Here is a 23778-nt window from a genome sequence, read left to right on the forward strand (position 1 = left end):
GCCACACCTTTCTGTGAACTCTCCCGGCCGGGCGCGGTTCCCAGGGTGGAGTTATACCGCCACTGCTCCGAGAACAACTACAACCAATCTGCATACTTAGTGCGGCCGTTACAGCTGTCGGTGCACTTTTTATTTTCCCTCCGGGCCTGCGCTTCTCTGGAAGCCCGTTCTGTCGATCCGTTCACAAGTTGGCGCCGAGTTGGGAAGATGATGGCTCCGGAGCCGCTGCGATCAGCGACAACCATCGGGGTCGCGGAGGATACTTCGCTCGCGCTGCCCTCCGACAACAAGTTGCGGTCTGGACAGCAGCGCGTGCTGGACCAGGTTCACAGCATTAAGAGGAGCAGGTCCAAACACAGCAAGAGTGTCAGAGCTCCTTCTCCTACAAGTATGGAAATAAGTTTCTACAACTATAATACCGCAAAAACAAAAACCCAATGTGTCTGTGGGGCACGTAAACTGAACGTTGTGTTACCTGGGAAAGATGCGTCACACAACTTCCATTGAAGTAGCACCGCTTAACGGGCTCGACGTGCTTTTTTTTCTTTCCTTTTCTTATTTCTGTATAACTTCACAGGCGCATCTAATTTGTAGGTTGAAAAGTAGGTGGTTCAAATATGTTTCGAGGCTTTTTGGTATCAAAGTGACAGTTTTGTTTAAAAAAAAAAAAGAAAAAAGAAAAAAAAGACCCGCGGGTGACACTAGCAAGTTCCAGCAGGCGTGAGAATGGCGGAACGACGATTGCTGACGTAAGAATTTCTTCTGAAAATGGGTTGAAACTGGGCTGTAGGAAGAAGGGCTTTAACAAACACTCGATTGTAAATGGGGAGAAATCAAAGCCGGAGTTGCGGACGCACCTCCGGTTATCAGGTTGCCTTCTTCAGTGTGCAGCTCCTTTGTAATTGAGTTACTTCTAGGTATCTAAATTACCTTCAGTTGTTGTTTGCTGTTATCTAAAAGGACGTGTTCAGTTGTAGCCTCCGTGTGACACTCAGTGATTGTGTGTGTGTGTGTGTGTGTGTGTGTGGGGGGGGGGGGGTGTTTCAAGTTTCTGCTTTTTGTCATTACATATGTATATATATATACAAATTATTATTATTTTGTAAAACTGTGTGTCTCTCATATCTTTCTTTTTTTTAAACAGGTCCACCTCTGCAGTCTTTCACAAAACAAACAGATTTCCCCTCATTCAGATATCCTCCATCCAAAGCAAATGGCACCTTCCACCGCAGCAAATGCTCTACGTCTGCTGGCACCATGAAGGAGGTAATTCCAGCAGCGCGTTTTGTTGTTCAGAGCACAAACCTTTCCCAGCAACAGACGAGGCACTTCACTGCTTATGCTCAACATGTTTATTTTGCTCATTATGTTCACACAGAAAGCTTAATTTGGCTGCTTCCCTGTTAGCAAGGTGGCTGCCACAACAGATGGATCTGCATATTTGATTGAGAGCTGATTTTATTTTATTTTTTAAACCAGATGCTCTTCCTGCAAAATGTGTGTCTCTTTCACTAGAGATCTTTGCTCATGCTTATCAGAGCCAATAATATGACTAAATCTGCATCATGTTAAAGATACACTGCTGAATTCTTGCTGAACTAAATGTCTTTTGGTTTCCAGCTTCTTTAAACAGATATATGCAAGATTGTTTTTGGTTATCTTGTAATTCTCGACAAGAAAAGCAAAAAACAAAATAGATGCTTCCCCAAATGTCTGGCCATTTCCAATGTGTGCGTTTACAAGTCAGGGTGTATTTGTGTGTGTGGCATTTCTGTGCCCCACCCTTCAAAATGAGGGGGTTTGTGTTTTGAAACTCAACTGTGAGAAATTTAGGGTTGATGGAGCAATTGGATGCAATCTTAAATTCAAGGAGGATGCCTATTAGTCCATATGTTAGTGTTGACACCAAACGGGAGGGCACGCTCAGTCACTGGTGATTTACGACATTGTTTTAGGAAATGATGATACTGGCTGACGACTCTGTAGCTACACGGGTCTCCTGGTGTTGCCTGAGGTCATCTCAATCCATACAATGTTCTCTTGTACCGAAAACCCTGAAAAAAATATGCACGTTTTCTGCACAGGCATCGTTTTTCTTCTCACAAACCGGAGTGTATTTTTGCGCAGCACAGCGCTGGTGTGAATTTGTTGTTTTTGAATGTCGTTCTGTGAGTCTTGCCAGGAGCAGTCGGGGTGAAACAACTCATTTACAATACCGAACTATTTGAAATTCCATAGCTAAGTGTAATGCTCATCGTTCTTGGTTTGTCGCTGTTTGTGTTGTGTGTGTGTGTGTGTGTGTGTGTTAATATTTGTTTGCTGCGTGTTGTCCTGATTTGACCTGACAGTGAGTTGAGGAATGCGGGGAGAGTGTGGTGATGTGCTCTTGCTGATGAAGACTCATAATCATCACATCATGAAACACTTATGTTGCAAGGTCGTTTCCAAATAATCCACAGAACAAAAGTAACACAAAGTTACGTAGTGAAGAAATTGTATCCAGCAGTTTGACTACAACGTGTTATCTAGTACAGCATTTACAAGCACTGCTTGAATGAGACGGTTTACGAATACAATTATTTATGTCTTTATAAAAAGAAAACCCAGAAGAAAGTATAACAAACGGAATTACTCACAGTTTTTGTGTTTGTGCAGTTCTCACATTTTTATTAGCTGAGTTTGTCATCTATGGATTACCATATTATCACGAAACAGTCCTGCCCATTAAGTTGCAACATTGCACGCAGTGGACGGACAGGCCCACAAAGATATACGCGTTAATGTCTTTGATGCAGATAACAACTTTTTTTATGTATCTCGGGAGCCACCTCGGTCTCAGTTTGATGGGACTTGGAACTGAGCTTTTACAGTTCTGTTGGTGGTTGTAGCCGCGTAGGAGCAAAATCTGCTCATTTTAAGGGTGCAGGTTCGATGCCTGACTGCTCCAGTTTTTAGTCTGCGTGGGGTTCAGTGTCTTGTTTGGCAGTATGGTGAACCCAAAGTTGCTCTCTGATGTGTTCATCAGAGTATGAATGTGTGTAAGTTTTAGATAGGTGTAGAATAAAGTCCTTGTATGAATGGGTGAAGGAGGTGTGTTATATAAAGCGCTTTGCGTGCTCCAGTAGAAAAGTCCTACATAAGAAGCAGCCATTTACCCTTTTTTTTCCAATTTCTTTTGCTGTTTTTTTCCAGGCGAGTTGGCTAACCTGTTATAACTCTGCACCACTCGACTATAATAATAATACCTGTGCTGTTTGATACGGCTTCTTTCTGGCAACACCACATACAGTAAATCTGTGTTAATCCCAGGTATAATCTCTCCTCGTAACAGAAAACAATAAAGCCATTTTTTTATTAGTCTAATGCCAGAATAGAAGCATTGTATTGTTTGTCTCTGTATTCTGGACGTGCTGAATTTGCATTTGTCCACATTGACCTGTGTATGAAAGGTTCTCGTGGCTCACTCAGGCGGTGCATGAAGGGAGCACTGTGAGAATAAACACACTATCTTCTCTTATCAAGTGTACTGTTGACATATCTTTCTTTCACCATGTTTTTTACTGCCTGCTATCATGGCTGACGTATGGATGGTAACTCAGCAACCAGTCCAGTTAGGAACAGGAACGAGCTAAAGACCAATAAGAAACTCATGTGTGTGTATCCGGAGCACCTGCTTCACCTGTAGCAGGTCCTCCTTCATAATAAACTCTGCGATTCAAAAGAGTGAGCTGAGACTGTTTGGTTTTGTGGTCGTGTAAAGGCGAGGTTTTCCATTCCCTCCTTTCTGTATTTTTTTTTCTTCAGTTTTTGAAACAAGCCAATAGGAGACGAGCATTTAATTTGGTGGATGACTAATCAGTAAAGCATTAGTGAGACATGTTGGGTCCTTACTTATGGGAAAGCTCGTCAAGTGTGTTTTATATGTGAACAAACGCACACACTGTCGTGCCCATGCACACACTTCATAGATTGCAAAATTAAAAGGATAATAAATGAACTCTTAAATGATGCACAATTATGAGATTAAGCTGGCAATTACATCAAGATCGTGAATACAGGTTTAGCAGGTGCTCAGTGTCACTTGTGCACACAAAGCTCCTCTGTTTGCTCCAATGTATCATCAGTCTTAGAACAGAAATGGCTTGGGTTAGTCTCAAATGACGGATATTTTGTTACATTGGCACGTATGGTCGTTTGCTTTATTCTACAGGTTTCCTCAGTGTAAACCGAGAAAAAGGAGGATAGGAAGTGGCATGCGGGCTTTGTGTCAGTTGAAATTTTCCTGTTTTGGGTTTCCGGGGATCTTTGAAAACTGTTCTTGTGGGAAACCAGGTTACTTACCTTACAGAGAAGCCTTGAAGTTAAGATGTCGTGGAGTTTTGCAATGTGTCATTTGTATCTCTGTACCTCTGGAAAACCAACGATGCAAATGTTGCTTGGACAGTAACTAATCTCTCTCTTTTGACAATGCAGACGAGTCATACTCTATCCACTAGAAATTCTGGAGGAAGATATATGAGTACCTCCGGTGTTTGGGAAGAGAAAATCAGTGCCTCCACCTGGCCAAAGGCTTACAATGGGATAAAACCCAGTAAGAGTGACCCTGCCTTGGCTCCACCACCTTTTTCTCCTGCCACTGGACCTGGCATGGTGATCATTTTGTGTTTTACATTTTTTCTGTTCTGCGTAGTTCACATAGAAGTACCAACAAAATGTTCTAAACTATTTTTTGTTGCTTTCTAGAGAATAAAAGGACAGATGGCACAGGGCCAAAGCACCTTTCAAACTCGAACAAACAGACACAGTGTTTCATCAGTGACTAACGGTAACGGCAGCCAGTCACGCATAATCCTGATTCCCTCCACCCAGTCTCAACATGAGGGCAAGATGGGTACCATCAAAATGAAGAGTAAATCAATGTAAGGTCACCTTTATTCTGGCATTAAAATGTAGCTTATTATATATTTTAAAACTTGAAATTAAATCCAGACTGTTTACTAAACTCAGAAGAGCGTATTTCTTTTCTAATTTCCTACCCTTGCCTACATTCCTGGGTGTGTTTCTCCAGGATGAACAATCCAGACCTGACCCTAAAGGAGGCTGTAGAGTTTTTGGGTAGCAGTAAGGAAAAGTACCAGCAGTGGGGAGCAACTTTCATCCAACACACCACCTACACCGACGAGTCTGCCAAATCAGAGGTCCGAGCAAGCACACAGAAGATTACTGTACATGCTTATTGTGAAGAGAAACACGCACATGCTCACCAAGCACAGTGCTTTTCTGCAGGGATTACCTTGTATAGTACAGAGTTATTATAGTTTTGTATTTTTTAATTAGCTATTATTTTTATTATATCTTGACTTTCTGTTTTTAATTCAGTTTAGTTTTAGTTAGTTTTGAGAGTAATGAGGCTTTTTAAGGAAAAAAATTCACATCAGTTTTTATTGGTTTCCATCATCAGGCCAGAAGTTATTAGAGAGAACATCCTGGTACTTTATTTACTTAAAACAAATATGATCCTCTCATGTTCCCATACGCAAAGCTTATGCACACGTGTGATGCACTTTAAATAAAAATGCATGAGCATCTATTAGTTTCTGAAAATAGGTGAATATAAGCAATGCTAATACATGATTTACATACTACTAATTAATAAGTAATGAGCTTGTAACTAATTTTGCTCTCATATCACATCAAAAAATTCTCTCCACCTGTCCGCTTTGTTTTTCTGTGTTGCAGGTTTTCCAACTCGGGGGTATTCCTACTCTGGTGGCCCTGCTGAGAAGCGCTAATCCTCAGGTGTGCCAGGTTGCTGCTGGAGCTCTGAGGAACCTGGTGTTCAAGAACCAAAATAACAAACTGGAGGTTCAGCACTGTGGTGGTATAGCGAAGGCCCTTCAGCTGCTAAAGGAAACAGATTCTACTGAGACCCAGAAACAAATTACCGGTAGGAACTTTTACTGAGATAGAAGACACTGACATATCTAACAAATCCCCCCCCGGATTTTATTTTATCTGAACTTTATTTTGAGAGTTTTTATTAAAATATATAGACAGGGTGACTAAAGGTAACATGTAGTTGTTAGTTTATTTCACATGGAATCAACTACACCTGAAGAGAACAGTGGGTATTCTCACTTAGTATTTTCTCTTGTCTTCAGGGATTTTTCTTCCTTGTTGTATTTTATTTGCTGTCATTCACTACATTTTAGGTCTTATGGACATAACTTCACCGCAGTTTCCTTAAGAAATTTGAGAAAATTTTCCTTTCAGAAGGTCCTTGTCATCGGCGGTGTATTAGACATACAGCTTGTGCATTTAGTAGAGAAACAGAAATGTAGTGATTCCAGTAATAATACAGACAAATGCAAAAAAAAATTGATGATGGATGAAATGCCCATAAAAACAAATGGACTGTCTGGCTTTAAACAAAACTAAACACCGGTTGCATGTATTCTCCCTTGGTTGCCATATTATAGGCCTGCTGTGGAACCTGTCCTCTGCCAACGAGCTGAAGGAAGAGCTTGCAGCTACAGCACTGCCCGCCCTAACTCAACATGTGGTGGTGCCTTACACAAGCTTGTCAGACACCGGTCCGAGTAGCTACATTGACCCCTCTGTCTTCAACTGTGCCACAGGGTGCCTGCGGTAAGAATAGGTCTTTGTCAAGGATTTGTAATGACAGTGATCAGTCAGTTAATATCTTTTATACAGTGGCTATAAAAGGGATTTATATATGTTATACCATCTGTTTTCACTTAATTTAAGGGATCACGTGCTTGCTCTTTTTATATGTATGTACACGCTGCAATGATGATTTCATGGTGGTTGCAGGAACTTGAGCTCTGGTCGGGGTGGACAGAGGCAGGCAATGAGAAGCTGTCCTGGCCTTATCGACTCCCTCATGAGTTACATGAAGTCCTGTGTGGCAGAGCAAAACCCTGATGACTCGGTAACCACTTAAACACACAGTTAACTCTTTTATCACCAACAATTCAACCTTTTCCCATCAGTTACAAGTATTCGTAACTTTTTCACTGGTAGTCTAATGATTCCCATATAACAGTACACAATCGGGCCGTGTGGCCAAAATGGAGAGTTTGTTTTGTCTGCTGTCGTCATCGCATCAGTAAAATCAGTAGAGCTGAAACAGTTAATTGATTTTTCAGAGACGTCAGTGACAGAAAGTTAACCACTAACCGATTAATGATAATTTAGCAAATTGGTTATTAGTCTTTGTTGATATATTGATTATATTGTTTTTGTCATTGTAAACTGTCTTTCAGTTCTGCTTGTAGAGCTAATCAGTATTGAAGATAAGAGATAAGATGAGATGAGATAAGATAAGACTTTATTGATCCCACAACAGGGAAATTTTTGCGTCACCTCAGCTCAGGTACAGATATCAGAAGAAAATACAAATAAGTACAATCAATGAAAAAAAAGTAAGATAATACACTATATACAGCACACACAGTATGTGATTATGGATATGGTTGGAAATATGCAAGACATAAACTATATAGCTTGACATAAGTATTGTACCACTACTATTCCTATTTATAGACACACACACACATGTACACACTAAATATACATATGTATACATATACATACATATATACCTGCACATGTCCATACACATGGAAGGTCCATTATGCATGAAGCGGTGACCGTGGATGTTCACAGTGTCCAGTGACTTATGACATCGTGATTGAGGAGTTATAGAGTCTAACTGCTGTTGGGATGAATGATCTGCCAAAGCGCTCCTTCCTGCAGCGAGGGTGTTTCAGTCTCTGACTAAAGGAGCTGCTCAGCCCACTCACATACTCATGCAGTGGGTGATGTGGGTTGTTCATGATGGATGTCAGCTTTACTAACATCCTCCCCTCACCAACCACCTCCACAGACTCCAGGGGACATCCCAGCACGGAGCTAGACCTCCAAACCAGTTTGTCAATCCTGCTCCTGTCCCTGTCCGTGCATCCACTCCCCCAGCAGGCCACTGCATAGAAAAGGGCAGATGCTACCACAGTGTCATAGAATGTCCTTAACAGAGTCCTGCAGACTCCGAAGGACCTCAGTCTCCTCAGCAGGTGGAGTCCACACTGGCCCCTCTTATACAGGACGTCTGTATATGTAGTAGAGCTGCCACAAACGATTATTTTGATAGTCGACTAGTCACCGATTATTTTTGCGATTAGTCGACTAATCAGATCATCATCCATTGAACGTATAACGTACAGCTTATTGCACCAGCAGCATCTGCTCTTATATAACTATTATTAGCTTACAGCTTTAAGTGTGTAAGGTATGTACTAACTAAAAATAAAGACAAGATGATAGTTTATTAAATTTTAATTAAATTTGCAGATTGTTTCGGTTAAGTTTAATAAACTCCTTGCTATCTAAAATATAACAGGACACCGGAGTATATTCTCGAGCATCTCACACTTCTGATAATCAGCTGTCTGCTTGATGTTTATTCAGCTGTGTAAAAACTATAACTTTAATCTCAGCCAAACCGATTTACTCAGGAACAAATAAAATACTGAAAAAAGCCAAACAATAACATTTTGAAGTTATCTAAGTGAGTTATATATCATGTTTAACCTGAGTAGTGAAAGACGGCGGTGGGTTTGAAAACGATTTGCCGGGAGTCCGGTGTTCTCACGGCTCTAGTGAGCCTTGAACCCCGGCTAGCTATCGAGCTAGTGGGTAACAGACGTCTCCGAAAACGTCGGAGCGCTTTTGAAAATATTTGGTGTCTTGATAAACTGAGCAGATATTTGAGGTTTACACAGCTACATTCTCGCCTGAAAATATGTTAAACGTTTATTTTGTGACCCAGAAAGAATAATAAGAGTAATATTAAAACTAACTAGCTGTCGCCATTGTTGATAACTGCGCCAGGCCGCGCTATGAATTATGGGACACAGCTTCTTCTTCGGGGTTTAACGGCAGCTGGCATCCTTGTACATGCAGTGCTGCCATCTTCTGTTTCAGTCCGTTATTACACTCTTAAATCCTACTACTTATTCCTGCGTCTTTTGGGATCTTACAAAGCTTCAAACAACGCGTCGACTATTAAATCAGTCGTCGACGATTTTAATAGTCGACGTAATCGTGATTAGTCGACTAATCGTGGCAGCCCTAATTTGTAGTCCAGTCCAGTTTATTGTTGAGGTGAACACCCAGGTACTTATAAGAGTCCACTATCTCAGTGTCTTTCAGACATCAGAAACAGATGCATCACCAGCCTCATAATCATTGGGGCCTTCTTTGTCTTTGTGGCTTTATTGTTTTTCTGGTTTACACCAGTGAGTGAGCAGTTTTCTGTTTTTGGAATCATATCTTGTGACGAATCCTTGTGTAGTCAAAGTCGTACAACATTTATCTTGCGTCTCCTACGGAATGTAGTCAGTCCAGATTCCAAATTTGTCTTTATGTTTGTTTTTTAAAAGCATACCCGTGTGAATGTACATATGCTCACTAAATTACACGCTTATTATGAATCTGTGCGTACCTGTAATTTGTGGACGTTTCAGGTGTGGGTGTGTCCTTAATTCTATGTTTATGTTAATGCAGAGTTTACACAGACTTCATTTCATGAACTAAAGCATAATTGGTGAAAGTGCAGGCAGAGATTATCTCATCGCACAAAGAACAGAGAAACATAGCGTTACCTTGAATAGAGCTTCCCATTTGATCCAGTTGTAAAACAGTGATCTCATAATAGTATATAAACACAGGTATGTAGTGTTTTTTATGAAACATGCAAACAAAAAGCACCTTTATATTTACTGTTAATTATGAATTGATGACTGTTATTAGCTATTTTTTTCTACTGCAGTCTAAATATGTTGTCAGCAGCCTGACTGTCTTTTAAGCCTTTCACTTTTCAAGCAAGTTGCTCCATGTGTTTTACTAGTTGTGTGTTGGCCTGTTGTCATTCTTTCATGGCTATACTGAAAAAGAGAACATTACATGAACCAAATGTTTGTCAGTTTACTATTTTTGCGCTCGATACAGAAAAGGTTGTAGCTGCTCAGACAAATGTAACCCTCGGTGCTAGTGTCAGTCTAGTGTCTGACACTAAAACTGTTGTCCAGTTCATCATCAGATAGGTCTGCTATGCTGTTTATGAGTCATAACAGACAAAAGTATGAAAATAAAACCTTCAATGTACTTTTTGTGAACTCTCTCCTGTTCTTTAGTCCTTGGAGAACTGTGCATGCATCCTCCATAACTTGTCCTACAAACTGGAGCAAGAGTCCCCCGTGAGTTTCATCAACTACAACCCAAGTAGAGATGCCCAACACGAGAAAAGCCCCACAATTGGATGCTTCAGCCCTAAGAGCAGCAAGGCCCAAAAGACGGTGGGCATTAAGCACAATGCCTGTAGACTATTTTGTTTGTTGGAGTCTTTCATTTAAACTTGCCTTCTCTGCTTCTCTCAGTTCTCCTTTGATACTGTGGATGCTAGCCCCCCATCAGGTGTTAAGTGGTTGTCCCATCCCAAAGCTATAGACACCTACCTGTCCCTCCTGGAATCGTCCGAGAACAAAGCCACTCTAGAGGCCTGCTGTGGTGCTCTGCAGAACCTCACTGCCAGCAAGGGAAACGTGAGTACGAAGAAGTTAATCATTAGGATTATGGTGTTACTCTGTAACTGGATTAGCTCAGGTTGATTTATGAAAGAGGAAAGAAAACAAGAAAACCTCTTGACTAAGTTTTGTGAGAAAGGGTGGAGTTGAATGAATTTCACTTGTTTTACAACACAAAACATCTACACGTTAGTTAACCGTGTAAGTCACAACATAATGTAATGAGCTATTGAGCATATTTATACATATATACATGCATGTTTTTCTGATCCTTTTAAAAGAAACTGTACATGCAACAAATGGCAAGTTGCCCTGTGTGACATTCATACCACAATCGATATAATTCTTTAACTCTTTTGAAAAGTGTTTTCAAGCCTCTTCAGGCACCAGGTGTAAGGATCTGTTTTCCCCTTTGTCCTGTGCAGAGCTCTTAAACCGTCTTATCATTTTCTTTGCTGCCTCACAGTTTAAAGGTGAATCTTGTTCAACCTCTTGCAGTTATTCTCCCATATACAGCGATGTGTGGTTTTGTTGTGTTAAAAGTGAAGAAAGCTATATTCCAGTTATTAGTCAAGATTAACTGGTGACAGCAGTGTTTAAGAACAGCTTCAGCTGGCTTAAACTTTCCTCTGCCAGCTCCTTAGTGCAGATTCTGTATAACGTATCAGTGTGGGAATATGTCTGGAGAATTCACAGTGAGTGGCGATCCAGCCTCCTCCACACTGGCCTTAACCAAACAGGATGTTTCCTCCAGAGGCAAAGAGCAGCTGAGGCCAGTGTCCCAAGCTGATTCTCCCAACACTGTCTAGAGTTCATGTGTGAAAATGGCACATGGTTACAGACACTACTAAACGTTTTGAAGTGGTGCTTTACAACAAAGAAAAGAGCCTGTTCTTTGACATAAATCTCATATTTCTAACCTCCTAAGACCTGAACTCTTCCACGGCTGCATTTTTAATTTCCCTTTGATATTTGGGCTGATTGGGACCTGATGAATGTAAAAACAAAGAATTACCAGATTTTTTTTTTTACCTAATTTTTGTTTCTAAGAAAAATGAGAGCCACATATGAGGATATTCGTTTAAAATTTCAATAGAACAGTAGCAGGATAATGTCCTCGTAAGTGGATATCAGGCCCATGTAGAGCAAAATTGAGTATTTTGGCCTAAATAACCCAAAATGTGATGTCCACATATGTGGACGCAGGTCCTAGGAGGTTAAGAAAGTTTTCAGCAAATTGCCTTTTCCTTAATTCCATTGTGGGTGTTGTTGATGTTTTTTCCCCTGTGTTAAATAAACACAAAAATTAAATAAATTCCTCTTTGTAACCATTTCAGGGGTCAGATGCTGTGAGCCAAATTTTGGTTAGTAAGTCCAGAGATCTGAGTCAATTTGGACCTCTGCTGAAGCCATCTAACCCGAAGCTTCAGAACACTGCCTTGTCCTTGTTGGGTAACATGTCTCGGACCGGCAGTTTGCAAGGCACCATGGGTAAGCAGTAGGATAATGATAGCGCACGAAAGACTTTGACTATCCAGTTTTCAGATATGCAAGTTTAGTCCACATAAAATTGATTTGCTGTTTTCTTTTAGCAAAGCAGATTTTGCCTCAGCTCGGAGAACTCCTGCAGGGTGGGCCCAGTCAGTTGGGAAATTCTGACGAGTCTATAGCAGCAGCTTGCAACACAGTGCTAAGACTGATGTCAGCAAACAGTGACACCAGCAAGAAGGTCATCAATAATGCCGTTATTCGGTCGCTAATTGACCTCAGTGAAGACAAGTGAGTGTTGTTGTTTTTTTAAATATCATTTGCAGAGGTGGCAAGCTTCAGCGTGTTTCTATGACCGATGATGACTTCTTTTCTTTTTAGGAAACTTACCAAGGGAAGCAGCGCAGCCTCGCTGCTGCTGTACAGCATATGGCAAGACAAGAATTTGCAAAGCGCTGTGAAAAAGGTAAATTAGAAAAGGGAGAAATGGGCTAAAGGTGCAGCTGAGGTGACATTTCAGTGATGTGCTTATTGTCGTTACATTTCATGCTAGTTCATGCTCAAACTTCCTTGCTGGGAGGGCCCAGCTTTGTTGGTGGACAAATGGATGGGTGTTTATCATGACTCCTCAGGCTCTTCACTTTCCCTTCCCTTCTGCCACACCCAAAACATCAGTGAATAAAGAAACATTAGACTGGAATCCTGGTAGACTTGTTTTCAGTGCTCACGGTTTCATACGGGTGGAGTAATCCGTGGAAAATTGGGGCTGTCGCCCCCACAATAAAAGCCTGAGGTGGAGGATCGAAGGAATATGAGACATTTTCTTTAGATTCATGCACGAGTAAAAAGCAAAGCAGCTATGTTCACCTTATTAACACTATCAGCACTATTTCTGTCAAAGATTAATGCGTCACTAGTAAAGAAAAAAATGTGACAGATGAGTAGAAAACATTTTTCACCTCGCCACTCTAAGTTCAGAGGGCTTCACAATTATTGCAGGGGTGTGTTGCAAACACCACGCGTGTTTGTGGACTATTGCATCTCTGCAACATCTTTAACTGATGGAATCTATTTAACCCACAGATGGGGTTGACCAAATCAGCCTTCATCAACGACAACATAACCCATGTGGTCTCGCAGCTGGAAGGACAGTGATCGGGCGGGATCGGCAGCAGTAACCGTAAAAGGTTTGAGTGGCTGTATTTGTTCACATTTTCAGACCAGTTGGGATCAAAGCAATCTGAAATCTGAAGATGTCTTTTCTTCTCTTTGCCACTCGCTTTTCTTTCTTTTCATTTCCCCTGTGTGCTTGTGCCCGTGCTTGCAGATAGAAACCGACGTGTTCAGACACTGCTGTTGCCACACCCTTTCAACGAAGACAACAAAAAAAGAGAGAAAAATGATGCTTTTTATTAATACCATCTGGATAGAGCCTGACAATTGCTGTTCATTGATTGATGCTTTGTACATATTATAAAGGAATGAGTGCTTTTAATTTTACAATTAATCCTGTGGTCTGTGTGTTTGGAAATGTTTGCCTGTATCTACGTAGGTAGGCTGAGAGTGCTTTTAAGACGTGTGTGTAGTGTGTGCTGAAACTGGCTTGTTTTAGGTTGCAAGTCCCCGTACACCAGACAGCGTGGATTGACAGTGTTACCTGCAGCAGAATGTTACTTGATTCACATCACTGTCAAACGTGTCTACACAACTACGACTACATAACTAAAAGTTATCTGCAGAGAGAGATCTGAGCAGCCAAATATGAAAGCTTTCTGACAAAAATCAAAGACAAAAATATGACTATTTGTGGTATAATTGCAGTATGTTGAGAAATATGATTCAAAGAAGGTTCTTTTTTTAAAGAATAATAATATATCCCCACCTCAGCCCCATTTCTTGATTTTCTTTAGTGAAGGTAATAGATTTTCATGTTGAATGTACTAAGAATACATAAAAAGGACCAAGCAAAGATTCACTTGAGCAGTACTTTGATTTTCAAGGTTAGCAAAGAAGCGCTATTTTTAATGTACATTTCTAAATGCACTTTTATTTTTTATCAACATTCTGTCACCCTAAAGAGTCAAGCACTAGTTCAACATTTAAATGTGTTGTCTTGCTTTCTTTGACATTAATATCATGCTTTTGTTTGTACATGAAATAGAAGCTACAACTGGCAGCTCGTTAGCCTAGCATGTAGACTGAAAACAAGCTCAGAGAATAACTCAGTAGTGTCTTCATTATTCACTAAACCACATAAAACAGAATTGTTGACAGTGGAGGTACATTACCTTCTCTTGTTTCCAGGGTTTGTGCTAAACTAAGCTAACTGACTGCTGGCAGTAGCTTCATTATATACAGGACAAAGGTTATCTAACTTTTTCAAGCAGCTATTAGCCGTGTATTCAGTTTTGGACTCTATCTTAGTACTGAGTGCTTGTCAATATTCACTTTTTTTAATGCTATATATATTTCTTTTTTAAGTATTGCTTTGTTTTCTTGTGGGGAACAGGGACATGGAAAGACTGGGATGTAGCACACAACATCTAGCACTCATGAACTATGTGTAGAAATTTGAACCAGCAGTAAATTATCAGTCAGCACTGTCAGCAGTTAGTTAGCTGGCTGACTCTGAGTGTTCTTTGACCAAATTCAGATAAATGTTGTGGAGACAATGAAGGGGTCGCGCCTTCTAACCAGCATTTTAATGATTATGAACTGTGCGCACCAGTTGAGGGAAGAGGAGCTGCTTTTACAAGTGTGTCATGTTTAATAGTTGTTTTTATTTAAAAAACAGCTTACAAAGAGGTTATTTACAGGATATCTGCCGTCATAACCGAACTGCCTGTTTATTGAACACAGATGTAAAATTTTTGTAAAACTGAAATGCTTTTGGAAAAACCACCATTACACATCATAAAACATGCCTGCCATGAAACACGGTGGTAGGCAGCTATGGGGCTTTCCCAGGGCCACAGGGTACAAGGCAGGGGGCTGTCTTTCTGCTTGGGAAATGGCTGTATTGGGGTTCATTTGATCAATGTCAGTATTTGCTTAGAATGTATATTTTTGAGAAATGTGTGTGTGTTTGTGAGGCGCATAAGTAGGAGGCTTGTCTTTCACTCAGAATAAATAAAACATGCCAAAAATATTGCGAGTTTTGTTTTTTGTTAATTTTCCAGCAACCTTTAAAATATGTGCTAAATCTATGCATGATTTTCAAAACCGTGAATAACTCTGAAGCGAATGCAATATTCAGAATTTACTGTTGTGAATGAGTAATAATATTTTTCTTTCTTACTGTGCCTTTGTTTTCTGCTGATCCTGGATCAGGCAGGTTTCAACAAGGCTCTTTTGGTCACTGAGTAAATCAGGCGTTTATTTTCTTTTCACCCTTTGAATCCCCAGAGGTTTGTGGGAAAACTGAGACACCAGACTGTTTGGTGGGGGGAGAGCTTGTTTTTTGTTATCAGTAACAACATGACAAACCATTGTTGCTTCGCTGAGGAGAAGCAGTTAAAAACATGACATGCATTTTCTGTGCTCCTGTGACCAGTTATAAACCACATGGCCATCACAAAGAAATCCTCAGTGTCTCATTTCAGCGTTTTTGTGTTCTTTCTTGTGCATATTTTGAGTATTTTCAGACTAAATAACTGGGCTTGTATCTGCCTATTTGCTGCAAAACAGCAGTTTTTCTCATATGAAACTTGGTGACACACTTGAGAAGTTACAGGACAATCTATTTCACAAGAAGGATTTTCCCACCTGCAATATGCATAATGGAAATTATTCATTCTTTTTCAATTTAGTGTGGGTGTGTTCATTGGTGAACTTTGGGTGGATGTCTGGGCGTCAGCTCAAAAAGCATCATGTCAGCTCCAGTCATGTTAGAGCCTGTCTTTCAGTAAGAGGATGTCTTTGCTTCAAGCTTTCTGTCATTGGGTCTTACATGTGTTTTTTTTCATTGCCAACAAAGCAACTCATGCACACTATGGAAGAGCAAAAAGCAAGTCATTAAAGTGAGACTGTTTATTTACACTTTTAAATCCCCATTATCCTGAAAAAGTAGAGCGAGAGATAAGGCTGGAAAACTGGCCCCAAGTTGTGCTTAAGGCAACAGTAAGAAGATAAGTGTGACTTGGGTGTGGCAGTAAAGCCAGGGCTTGGTTTGAGGCAGTGGCTGCATGACAGGGCGGATGATAATACTTGTCACTCAGCACATCAGCATCTATTTCCTCAGTCCTCTCTTGGTCCTCTTTGACCTGTTGAAAAACAGAAGCGTTCGTGATTCAGACACAACTGATGTGGCACAAATCGTAGCGAGGTTGCACGGTTACATTTTGAAATCTTCCTGCACCCTGTTCAAAAATAACAGTGACATCATGTTCTTTCACTTTATCCCTGACAGGTATGACAGATGGCCAAACCCAGCCAGCTCGCCGAGTTAGGACAAGGCGGCTGTGAGATTGTGAATACACAATATTTGGTGACACTACAGGGAACTGAAAAAAGAAGCTTTTCCACTTGGGCCTCAGAGACGGTCGTTTCTTAACAAAAAGCTTCCCCCACAAACACTGGCATGAATCACAGAAGACGGGATTCATGCAAAACTCTGTCAAGTCGCTGTAAGGGAGATGCACGACATATGCACTCATAGCTGCAACTAAAAGTCAGCCTCTCCTCACTCATCTCATTGGCCTCTCCTGTGGTGACCTGCTGCTTTGTCCACACTTGCTCTTTTCTTTTCTTGATCACTCATTTAATTATTATATATGATTTTTTTGATTTCTCACTCCCTCTCTCTTTCTTTTAACCCCTTCTCACTATAACTTTTAAATTCCCATGACTCTAATGCTCTCACACACACATAGCTTGACACTCTCCGATCAAGTTATTGTCCCAAACCTCACCTGTCTGTTGCATTTTGTTACACCTGTGTTACATTATATGTGCGCTCTATGGTAACTACATGTTTTTAAACTTTTAATTAAAATGACATTTTGAGTTTGTGCTCACGTTTTCTGATGGTCGCTCACACGGTTCCTCAGCACATTAATCTGGAACGAAGACAACATTTTGTTACACTCTGACCAGGTCTCACTGATGCTGTGTCTTTGTTTCTTCAATTTGTTGAGCGCACCTCATATTTCTGTCTGGTGAACTGGTACTGCAGATCAAACTTCTCTGCCTCCAACTGCTGGATCCACTCCCACAGCTCCTTAGCTTTCTCTCTGGAAAACAAATTATTATAACGAGAATTATTTTCATTGTTTTATTATTTTAATTTTGTGTGTCGTAAAGAAAAAATGCAATAGCTATTGTGTGATATAATGAAACATGCAGGGGGAGAAATAATTATTTGATGCCCTGCTGAATTTGTTTGCTTACTTACAAAGAAATGAAGAGTCTCTAATTTTACGGTAGTATTTCTTTTAATGGAGGGAGACAGAATATTAACTAAAAATCCAGAAATAAAACCTCCACATGACCAAAATGTTATCAGATGATTTGCATGTAATGGACACGTGTTCTTGATACACACAGGGAGTTGAGGCAGTGCATTGATTAATTTTTGGTTCATATTCGTCTCTCTCCATTAAAATGAAACTACATTTCTTTGTAAGTGAACAAACCTACAAATCAAAATCATGCTCTCTGCGTCTGAACCTACTTGAGTCTTTCCTGACTCATGTTCTCGATGTCCAGAGATTTGCGCCTTTCATTCAGGATCTTCTTCTTCTTTTCTCTCTCTGTCTGCCTCTTGCCACTCCGTTTGTCTGTCTTTAAAAATAAAATGATTTCTGTTATAAAAGTTACTAGTGGAGCTTTTTGGAAACCCCCACTGTTAAAACTCCACTGACTCACCAGCTTTTGCATGTAACCTCCAAAGTGGAGGCTGGTGAGGGTTTTCTTTTTCTTTGCATCATCCTCTGCCCTCTTCTTGGCCTCCTCCTCCTCCTTGCGAATCCTCTCATCCTAGAGGACCCCGAGAGAAAGACGATCCGAGGTGAAATGTGCACCACTTTATAGACTGTGTTAAAGCGCGTAGAACAGGACTCTACCTCAAGACGCTTCTGTCGCTCTTTATCTCGCTCGCTGCGAATTCTGTGCTGCTCTGCTCGCTCAGAGCGACGCTTCTCCTGAGCAACAGATCATCACATCTCATCAAAACAGATCCTAAAGCAGATCTGTCATGTCTGAAGTGGGAAGTGGTTTACATTTGCCTGGCTGTAGTGTGGTGCACTCACAATCCTTTCTTTGAGCTGAATGAGCTCTTCTTCTTCCTTCTTTCTGCTTTCGAAGTGAACCTCGATTAAAGTTTGAAGCTCCATCAGGTCCTTCTCCATTCTCTTACGATGTATATCCTGTTGGATTCAGTGGCCCAGTGCTATGTTATACTGATGCACATATTTGCTTTTGGTCCTAAATTAAAAGCAGGCTTAGAGAAAGCTAGAAAAATACAGAGTGAAAGCTGTGAAGACATGTCTACTCCACCCTGAGACCTGTACATATTTAACTCTACATAATACACCAGGATACAAACTGCCATGCACAGTAAGTACTGTATTGTGTCACTTACATCAAAATCCACCCTCTCGCCGTCTGGGATCTTAGGGGGAATAAGGTTTGGCATGATGAATGGCCTGAAAAAGCAGGAAAAGATATTAAGTTAACAAGCGTGGGTTAAATAAGAACAATTCAGTTAAAAAAAAAAAAAGATCAATAACAGGGAAATTGAGTCGTGATGACAGTTGGTGTCAAATGAGGATCAAAAACAATAAGCATGTGCCAAAAAAAATGTCCCCTCTGTGTTTCCACGTGTTGCTGCCTGTTGCTGCTCAGAAGTAGCTGCATATCTGTATTTTTCTACTATTGCTTCAGTATTTTCTACAAACTGCACTATATGTAGACAGAAATTGGGATTTTCTTTTCTTAGTGCCAGAGCAGAGAGGCACAGCCTAGAGATCTCTGGAAATGTACTTTTCTGCACACTGTTTTTATTAAATCAAAGTAATTAAATCTGAACAATCAAAACGGCCACTTATGGTCAAATCAACTCTCAACACAAATGTATTTGTAAAGCACATTTAAAAAACAACTTGTGCTGAGAAAAGGTGGAATGGACATTTCTAAAAAGCCACAGGATACACAATGAGGAATCACACAGACTCAAATGGCAGTGAGTTTTAATAGATTTAATGAAGGGAGCAAATTTGGCAGCGAGGGGAACGATGTTCCACAGTTTGAGTTTAAATCGAGGGGGGGCACTTCCTGGATTTAAAAACAAAGTAAAAACGAAATTACTTTGTGACTTTTGAGCTTAAGATGTTGATGTAGAAGGATCGTATCAAGCAACCTCATTGAGTTGTGAAAATTTAACTGGCTTGTTGCTGGTATGATACGTAACAAATGGATTACAGTGGTGTCAGTCCTCTCTTTGTTTGTTTATGCGTCGTATGTTTGTTATTCATAACCATGCGATCGTAAAACGTGTTTATCCGTGGGTTTTACTTACTTGAATTTTGGCTTGGCTTCCTCCTCTGTTAAACGAAAGAAAGTCAAGCAGAAAGTATGAATGAGTTAGTGCAGACCACACATTAATAATGAGACCGCACAAAATCACAAATTCTGCCAGTCTCCCCCCGCAAGTTATGGCACTGAAGTCTGTTTACACTATTTGTGCTGATATTAATAATAAAAGTAATGATGTGTGATTCATGTCAGAGCGGAGAACATCCAAGAACAACAGAGCCACAAAATGAGATTCCCATTCATTTACCTTCTCCCTCCTCTGCTTCGCCTTCTCCATCTGAAACCAAAATAATATGCTTGAGAGAGGGTTTGTGATAGCAAATCTCAAATGACTGAGCATTACGCCACAGTAAACGGCAGTCGTTTAGTGAGTGATGATGGCCACATGACAGAAGAGTGTAAGTGAGAAGACGGGAAAGACTGAAAGAGAGCACCGAGGAAGTCAGGCGCTCATCTGTGAAGTGTTGCTTCATGTGTCACATTGCATGAATGCACTCGGGACAAGCGAGACATTATCTAGAGACGCAAGCACTGATAGCAAATAGTTCCTTTCTCAAGAAGGTCTGGGATCAGTGACCTTTGAATGACCCAAATAATTATGAGTGAATGCCATAAAAAATTTAGTTTTAGTTTAGCTTTCTGCAAAAGAAGCAGCTGAGTTCTTTTTTTGTTTTCGTAATAAGACTAGAGGACAGCTAAAAGACCGTGCTTGAAACCTAAAACGTCGTCCAGTCAGCTGATAGACCCAGACTAGTTTCCTATGCTGCCAACTTGGTTAATTAAAACCTGAACTGCTAAAGGGAAGGGTGTAGTCGTGGGTTTTTTTGTTTGTTTTTTTGGCACATCAACAAGTCGCCTGCCTTTTGTCTTTGTGGAAAGTGACAGCTCACACGGTGTTTATCAGTATAAAGGAGCCAAAAGGTAAGAATAAGTCTAACATCCCTCCCATTTCAAATGATCTCAGTGGGAGCAGGTGTGACACCGAAACAGTGAAAAACACCTGGTTCTGACTAAGAAACAAAAGCCTTGGGGCTGGGAGGGGCTGGAGGACTACTCTCAGCCCAGCTGGCCCTTCTGGTGTGACTAAGAAAAACTGCATGCTTGATCCTCAAGTGCAGACTGTCACATACCAAAATGAAATGTGTCTGAGATAGCATGTTATCTCCCTGCCTGACTGTGAGTGATGGTTACTGGTAAACTGCATTACTCATCTTCACTGTGTTGTCAACACAGGCCCAAAGCTATCATTTCTCCCATTAATCAGTGGTTCCCAAACTTTTTTTGCTGGGCCCCCCTTTGTTTTACAAGAAAAATGTTCGCCCCCCCCCCCTCCCCCCATGCGCGCGCACACGCACACACTAACACGTCCTCCAACCACACGCACCCATATTTTGCTCCATTGCGGTTTATTTCACATCTCAAACATTTAGTAAACAATTAAGCAAATACAAGTAATCTGCAATAAATTACAGGTAGTAATAAACTACTAACTCTGTTACGCTACGTCCGCACCTACACGGGTGTTTTTGAACACGCAGCTGTTTCGTCCACGTAAACGGCGTTTCGAATCACCGAAAACGGAGATTTTTTAAAACTCCTTTTTTTTGCGTTTATTTGCATTTACAAAGGCAGAGGCGTCACGGTGTGATTATTTTACGTGTTGTTGTTTTGTTCCTGTGTAATAATATTCAACATTGCTGTCAATACATTTTTCAAAAAATGCCTCTCTGTGCAAAATGGGTTTAAAAACATAAACAGCTGTGGGATCCTGTTTGTCCATGACGTAAACAGCCCAGCGCTGCTCCCCACGCAGGGAAAACCAATCCTGCAGGGAGACCTACCTCAGCACTTGTGCAGGTGAAGCCAAAGGGAAGATTTGCTTCACCATATTTTCTAGTCTTTGGCTTAGAATGAAGTTGGTTTGGAAACATATTCAGTGATGCGTCATCTCCTGCTTTGCGTTTCTGTAGGCGCCCGTGCTAGCAGTGTCCAAGCGTTGCGTGCCCCCCCTGCAATGGCTCTGCGCCTCCCCCTCCCCCCCCTAGGGGGCGGGCCCCACACTTGGGGAAAGTCTGCATTAAGTAATCGCTGACATATTCCCTGACCCAGACTTTATTTTTAATAACGTCTACCTTGTTCTTCGTTGGCCTCCTCTTCTGCAGCAGGTTTGTCTTCCTCCTGTGGAGCCTCTGGTGGAGAAGGAAGCAAATAATGACTTATCACAGAAAGAATGTTAACTTTCACTAGGCCTGAATAATCACTCTCCCTGATCAATAACCTCTTTAGTACAGTCACAGGGAAAGAGACGAGATGAGTCATCCTGTAAACAGAACTGATATCTTCTGTCTTGTCTGATTCTGTTGAATGTTTTGCGTCCACATCGTTTTGTTTTGTTTTTCTTAAACTGAAACTGCTCTATAAACAAACAGGCAACGAGCAAACATAGTATATGGTTTCCACATCAACAAATTCACCCTCAGGTTGCTATCAATGCACTGTGCCGGGAAAAAAACATTACATCTGCCCAGTTATACCTTCCTCTTCCTCCTCCTCTTCCTCCTCCTCATCTACCCCTTGCTCCTCTGATGAGCAAAGCAGAAAAGTAGTTAGCAAAGCGATGAGAAGTAGGTGAAGTAAGTAAACAGAGTAAGTCAAGTAATTAATGTAAGGAGGTTAAATAAATAAGAAAATAGCTGAGCAAGCAAAGTAAGTAAGCAAATGCATCAAAGAATCTCTTTCAAAGTGAGATTAATCACAATCACTTTAAATGCGTTTATAAACGAAGCTCAGTCACAGCTCTGTTATTTATCCCAGAGACTCTCAGGATAACTGCTGTCGACCACTCCTGCACATCACCCTTGATGTGTGCTATTGAAACGTGACAAAAGCATTCATCGATGACCTTGACACTCATTTATAAATATCGGCGCCTAAGCCGTCAGTACCTTCAGTGGCCTCCTCTTCTGTGTCGTGCAGCCGGAGAAACCGCAGAGAGAAACATGTGAACAATCTTTTCACATAATCACAAGTTCAAACTCTACAAACTGTTGTTTCTAGCACACAAAGTCAAACCAATTAATGATACAAACTAATGAAACACTGACTTACGAGTAATCATAATATAAGCATTTGATTCGCTCATTTTTAATCCAAATTGTGATCTTTACCTAAACCACACCGAGCTGCAACAAAAAAGAATAGAAAAGAAAACTTTCTGGCAGGAAGTCCTTAAGGCAAACCTTTCCCACTAGCAATTCCTGACTTCACATGTAATTTGTGCTTTTGTGTTGCATTATAATTAAACTTACCATGAAAAACGTTTTACACGGTAATTCTGTAACTCTCACACATACATATAATAACCTCCTCCTACACCTGATTAGGAGTCGACAAACAGGCAGAACATTTACGTTTGATTTATGGACGATCTTGACATTTCATTCAAACTAGACACAATTAGCAACATGTCTTTACATTCCTCTTAAATCCTTATAAGAGCGCACTGAGTTTACAGTAAAGCAGTTTTACGTTTTTATATCACGCTCGTCGGATTAGCCAAGAGAAAGCATTTGCCTGCACAACAGGGTTTCAACCACAGAGTGACTGCGCTGTGTATGAGTCATGATGAGAGGTCTTACCTTCCACCTCCCTGTGAAAATGAATCACATAGGCGCGTTACTATTATGATCAAAAAGACAAATGCATGACAGTGTAAAATTATCATACAGTTGCTGCAAAGAAACCACGTGTCAGTGACAAACGGTGGATGTACTCTCGGGATACATTTAGAAGTATTTTAAGTAGAAAAAAAAATCCAACCTACTCCTCATACTCCTCCACCACTTCCTCGTTGTCTGACATGATAGGGCGCGTTCAGGTGCGCGGCAGCAAATCTGATTACTTAGGAAAAAAATGCCAATCATGAATTTTTCACTTTCTCTTCAAATCAATAAAAGCTACAATATTTTCCAGTTAAAACACTTTCTTTCGTGTGCACACGTTACGTTACAGTTAGTCAATCGTACCTGAGGATCAGATGAAGGGATGGAGACCCGGAGAGAGTGGATTTGCAGCACAAGACAGGTCCCACTTTCACTAACGGGAGCGTGGGGTGAGTGTCAGAGGGTGAAGGACGGACTGTGTTGTGCGG

The 23778-nt window shown here is 40.8% G+C and overlaps 2 protein-coding genes across 4 annotated transcripts; one reads left to right on the plus strand and one right to left on the minus strand.

The window, feature by feature from the left end:
• Positions 1-15243, plus strand: pkp1a (plakophilin 1a). Of its 2 annotated transcripts, none has more exons than XM_084916484.1 (15): positions 1-388; positions 1145-1266; positions 4474-4650; positions 4744-4919; positions 5069-5198; positions 5740-5947; positions 6480-6648; positions 6835-6952; positions 10218-10379; positions 10461-10625; positions 11945-12098; positions 12200-12386; positions 12477-12561; positions 13179-13282; positions 13427-15243. In XM_084916484.1, exons 1-14 carry the CDS (start codon positions 208-210, stop codon positions 13248-13250), a joined length of 2106 nt encoding a protein of 701 aa, XP_084772610.1. In that variant the 5' UTR covers positions 1-207; the 3' UTR covers positions 13251-13282; positions 13427-15243. The 2 variants fall into 2 exon arrangements, with proteins under 2 accessions (XP_084772610.1, XP_084772609.1); XM_084916483.1 differs by having other exon boundaries at positions 2-388; positions 13423-15243.
• A 345-nt stretch (positions 15244-15588) lies between these two features.
• tnnt2a (troponin T type 2a (cardiac)) lies at positions 15589-23733 on the minus strand. 2 transcript variants are annotated; one of them, XM_084916490.1, is made up of 16 exons: positions 23654-23733; positions 23452-23528; positions 23267-23277; positions 22557-22591; positions 22163-22205; positions 21761-21817; positions 19876-19905; positions 19612-19636; positions 18676-18739; positions 18344-18460; positions 18158-18235; positions 17961-18071; positions 17767-17876; positions 17236-17326; positions 17112-17152; positions 15589-16357 (listed from the first exon to the last, which is right to left on the minus strand). In XM_084916490.1, the coding sequence occupies exons 2-16, from the start codon at positions 23487-23489 to the stop codon at positions 16324-16326; spliced, it is 885 nt and encodes a 294-aa protein (XP_084772616.1). In that variant the 5' UTR covers positions 23490-23528; positions 23654-23733; the 3' UTR covers positions 15589-16323. The 2 variants fall into 2 exon arrangements, with proteins under 2 accessions (XP_084772616.1, XP_084772614.1); XM_084916488.1 differs by lacking the exons at positions 23452-23528; positions 23654-23733 and having other exon boundaries at positions 21761-23320.
• Between the last annotated feature and the right edge of the window lie 45 nt (positions 23734-23778).

The sequence above is a fragment of the Perissodus microlepis genome, chromosome 20, assembly GCF_051167445.1.
Source record: "Perissodus microlepis isolate ML-2025 ecotype Zambia chromosome 20, ASM5116744v1, whole genome shotgun sequence".
Lineage (NCBI taxonomy): Eukaryota > Metazoa > Chordata > Actinopteri > Cichliformes > Cichlidae > Perissodus > Perissodus microlepis.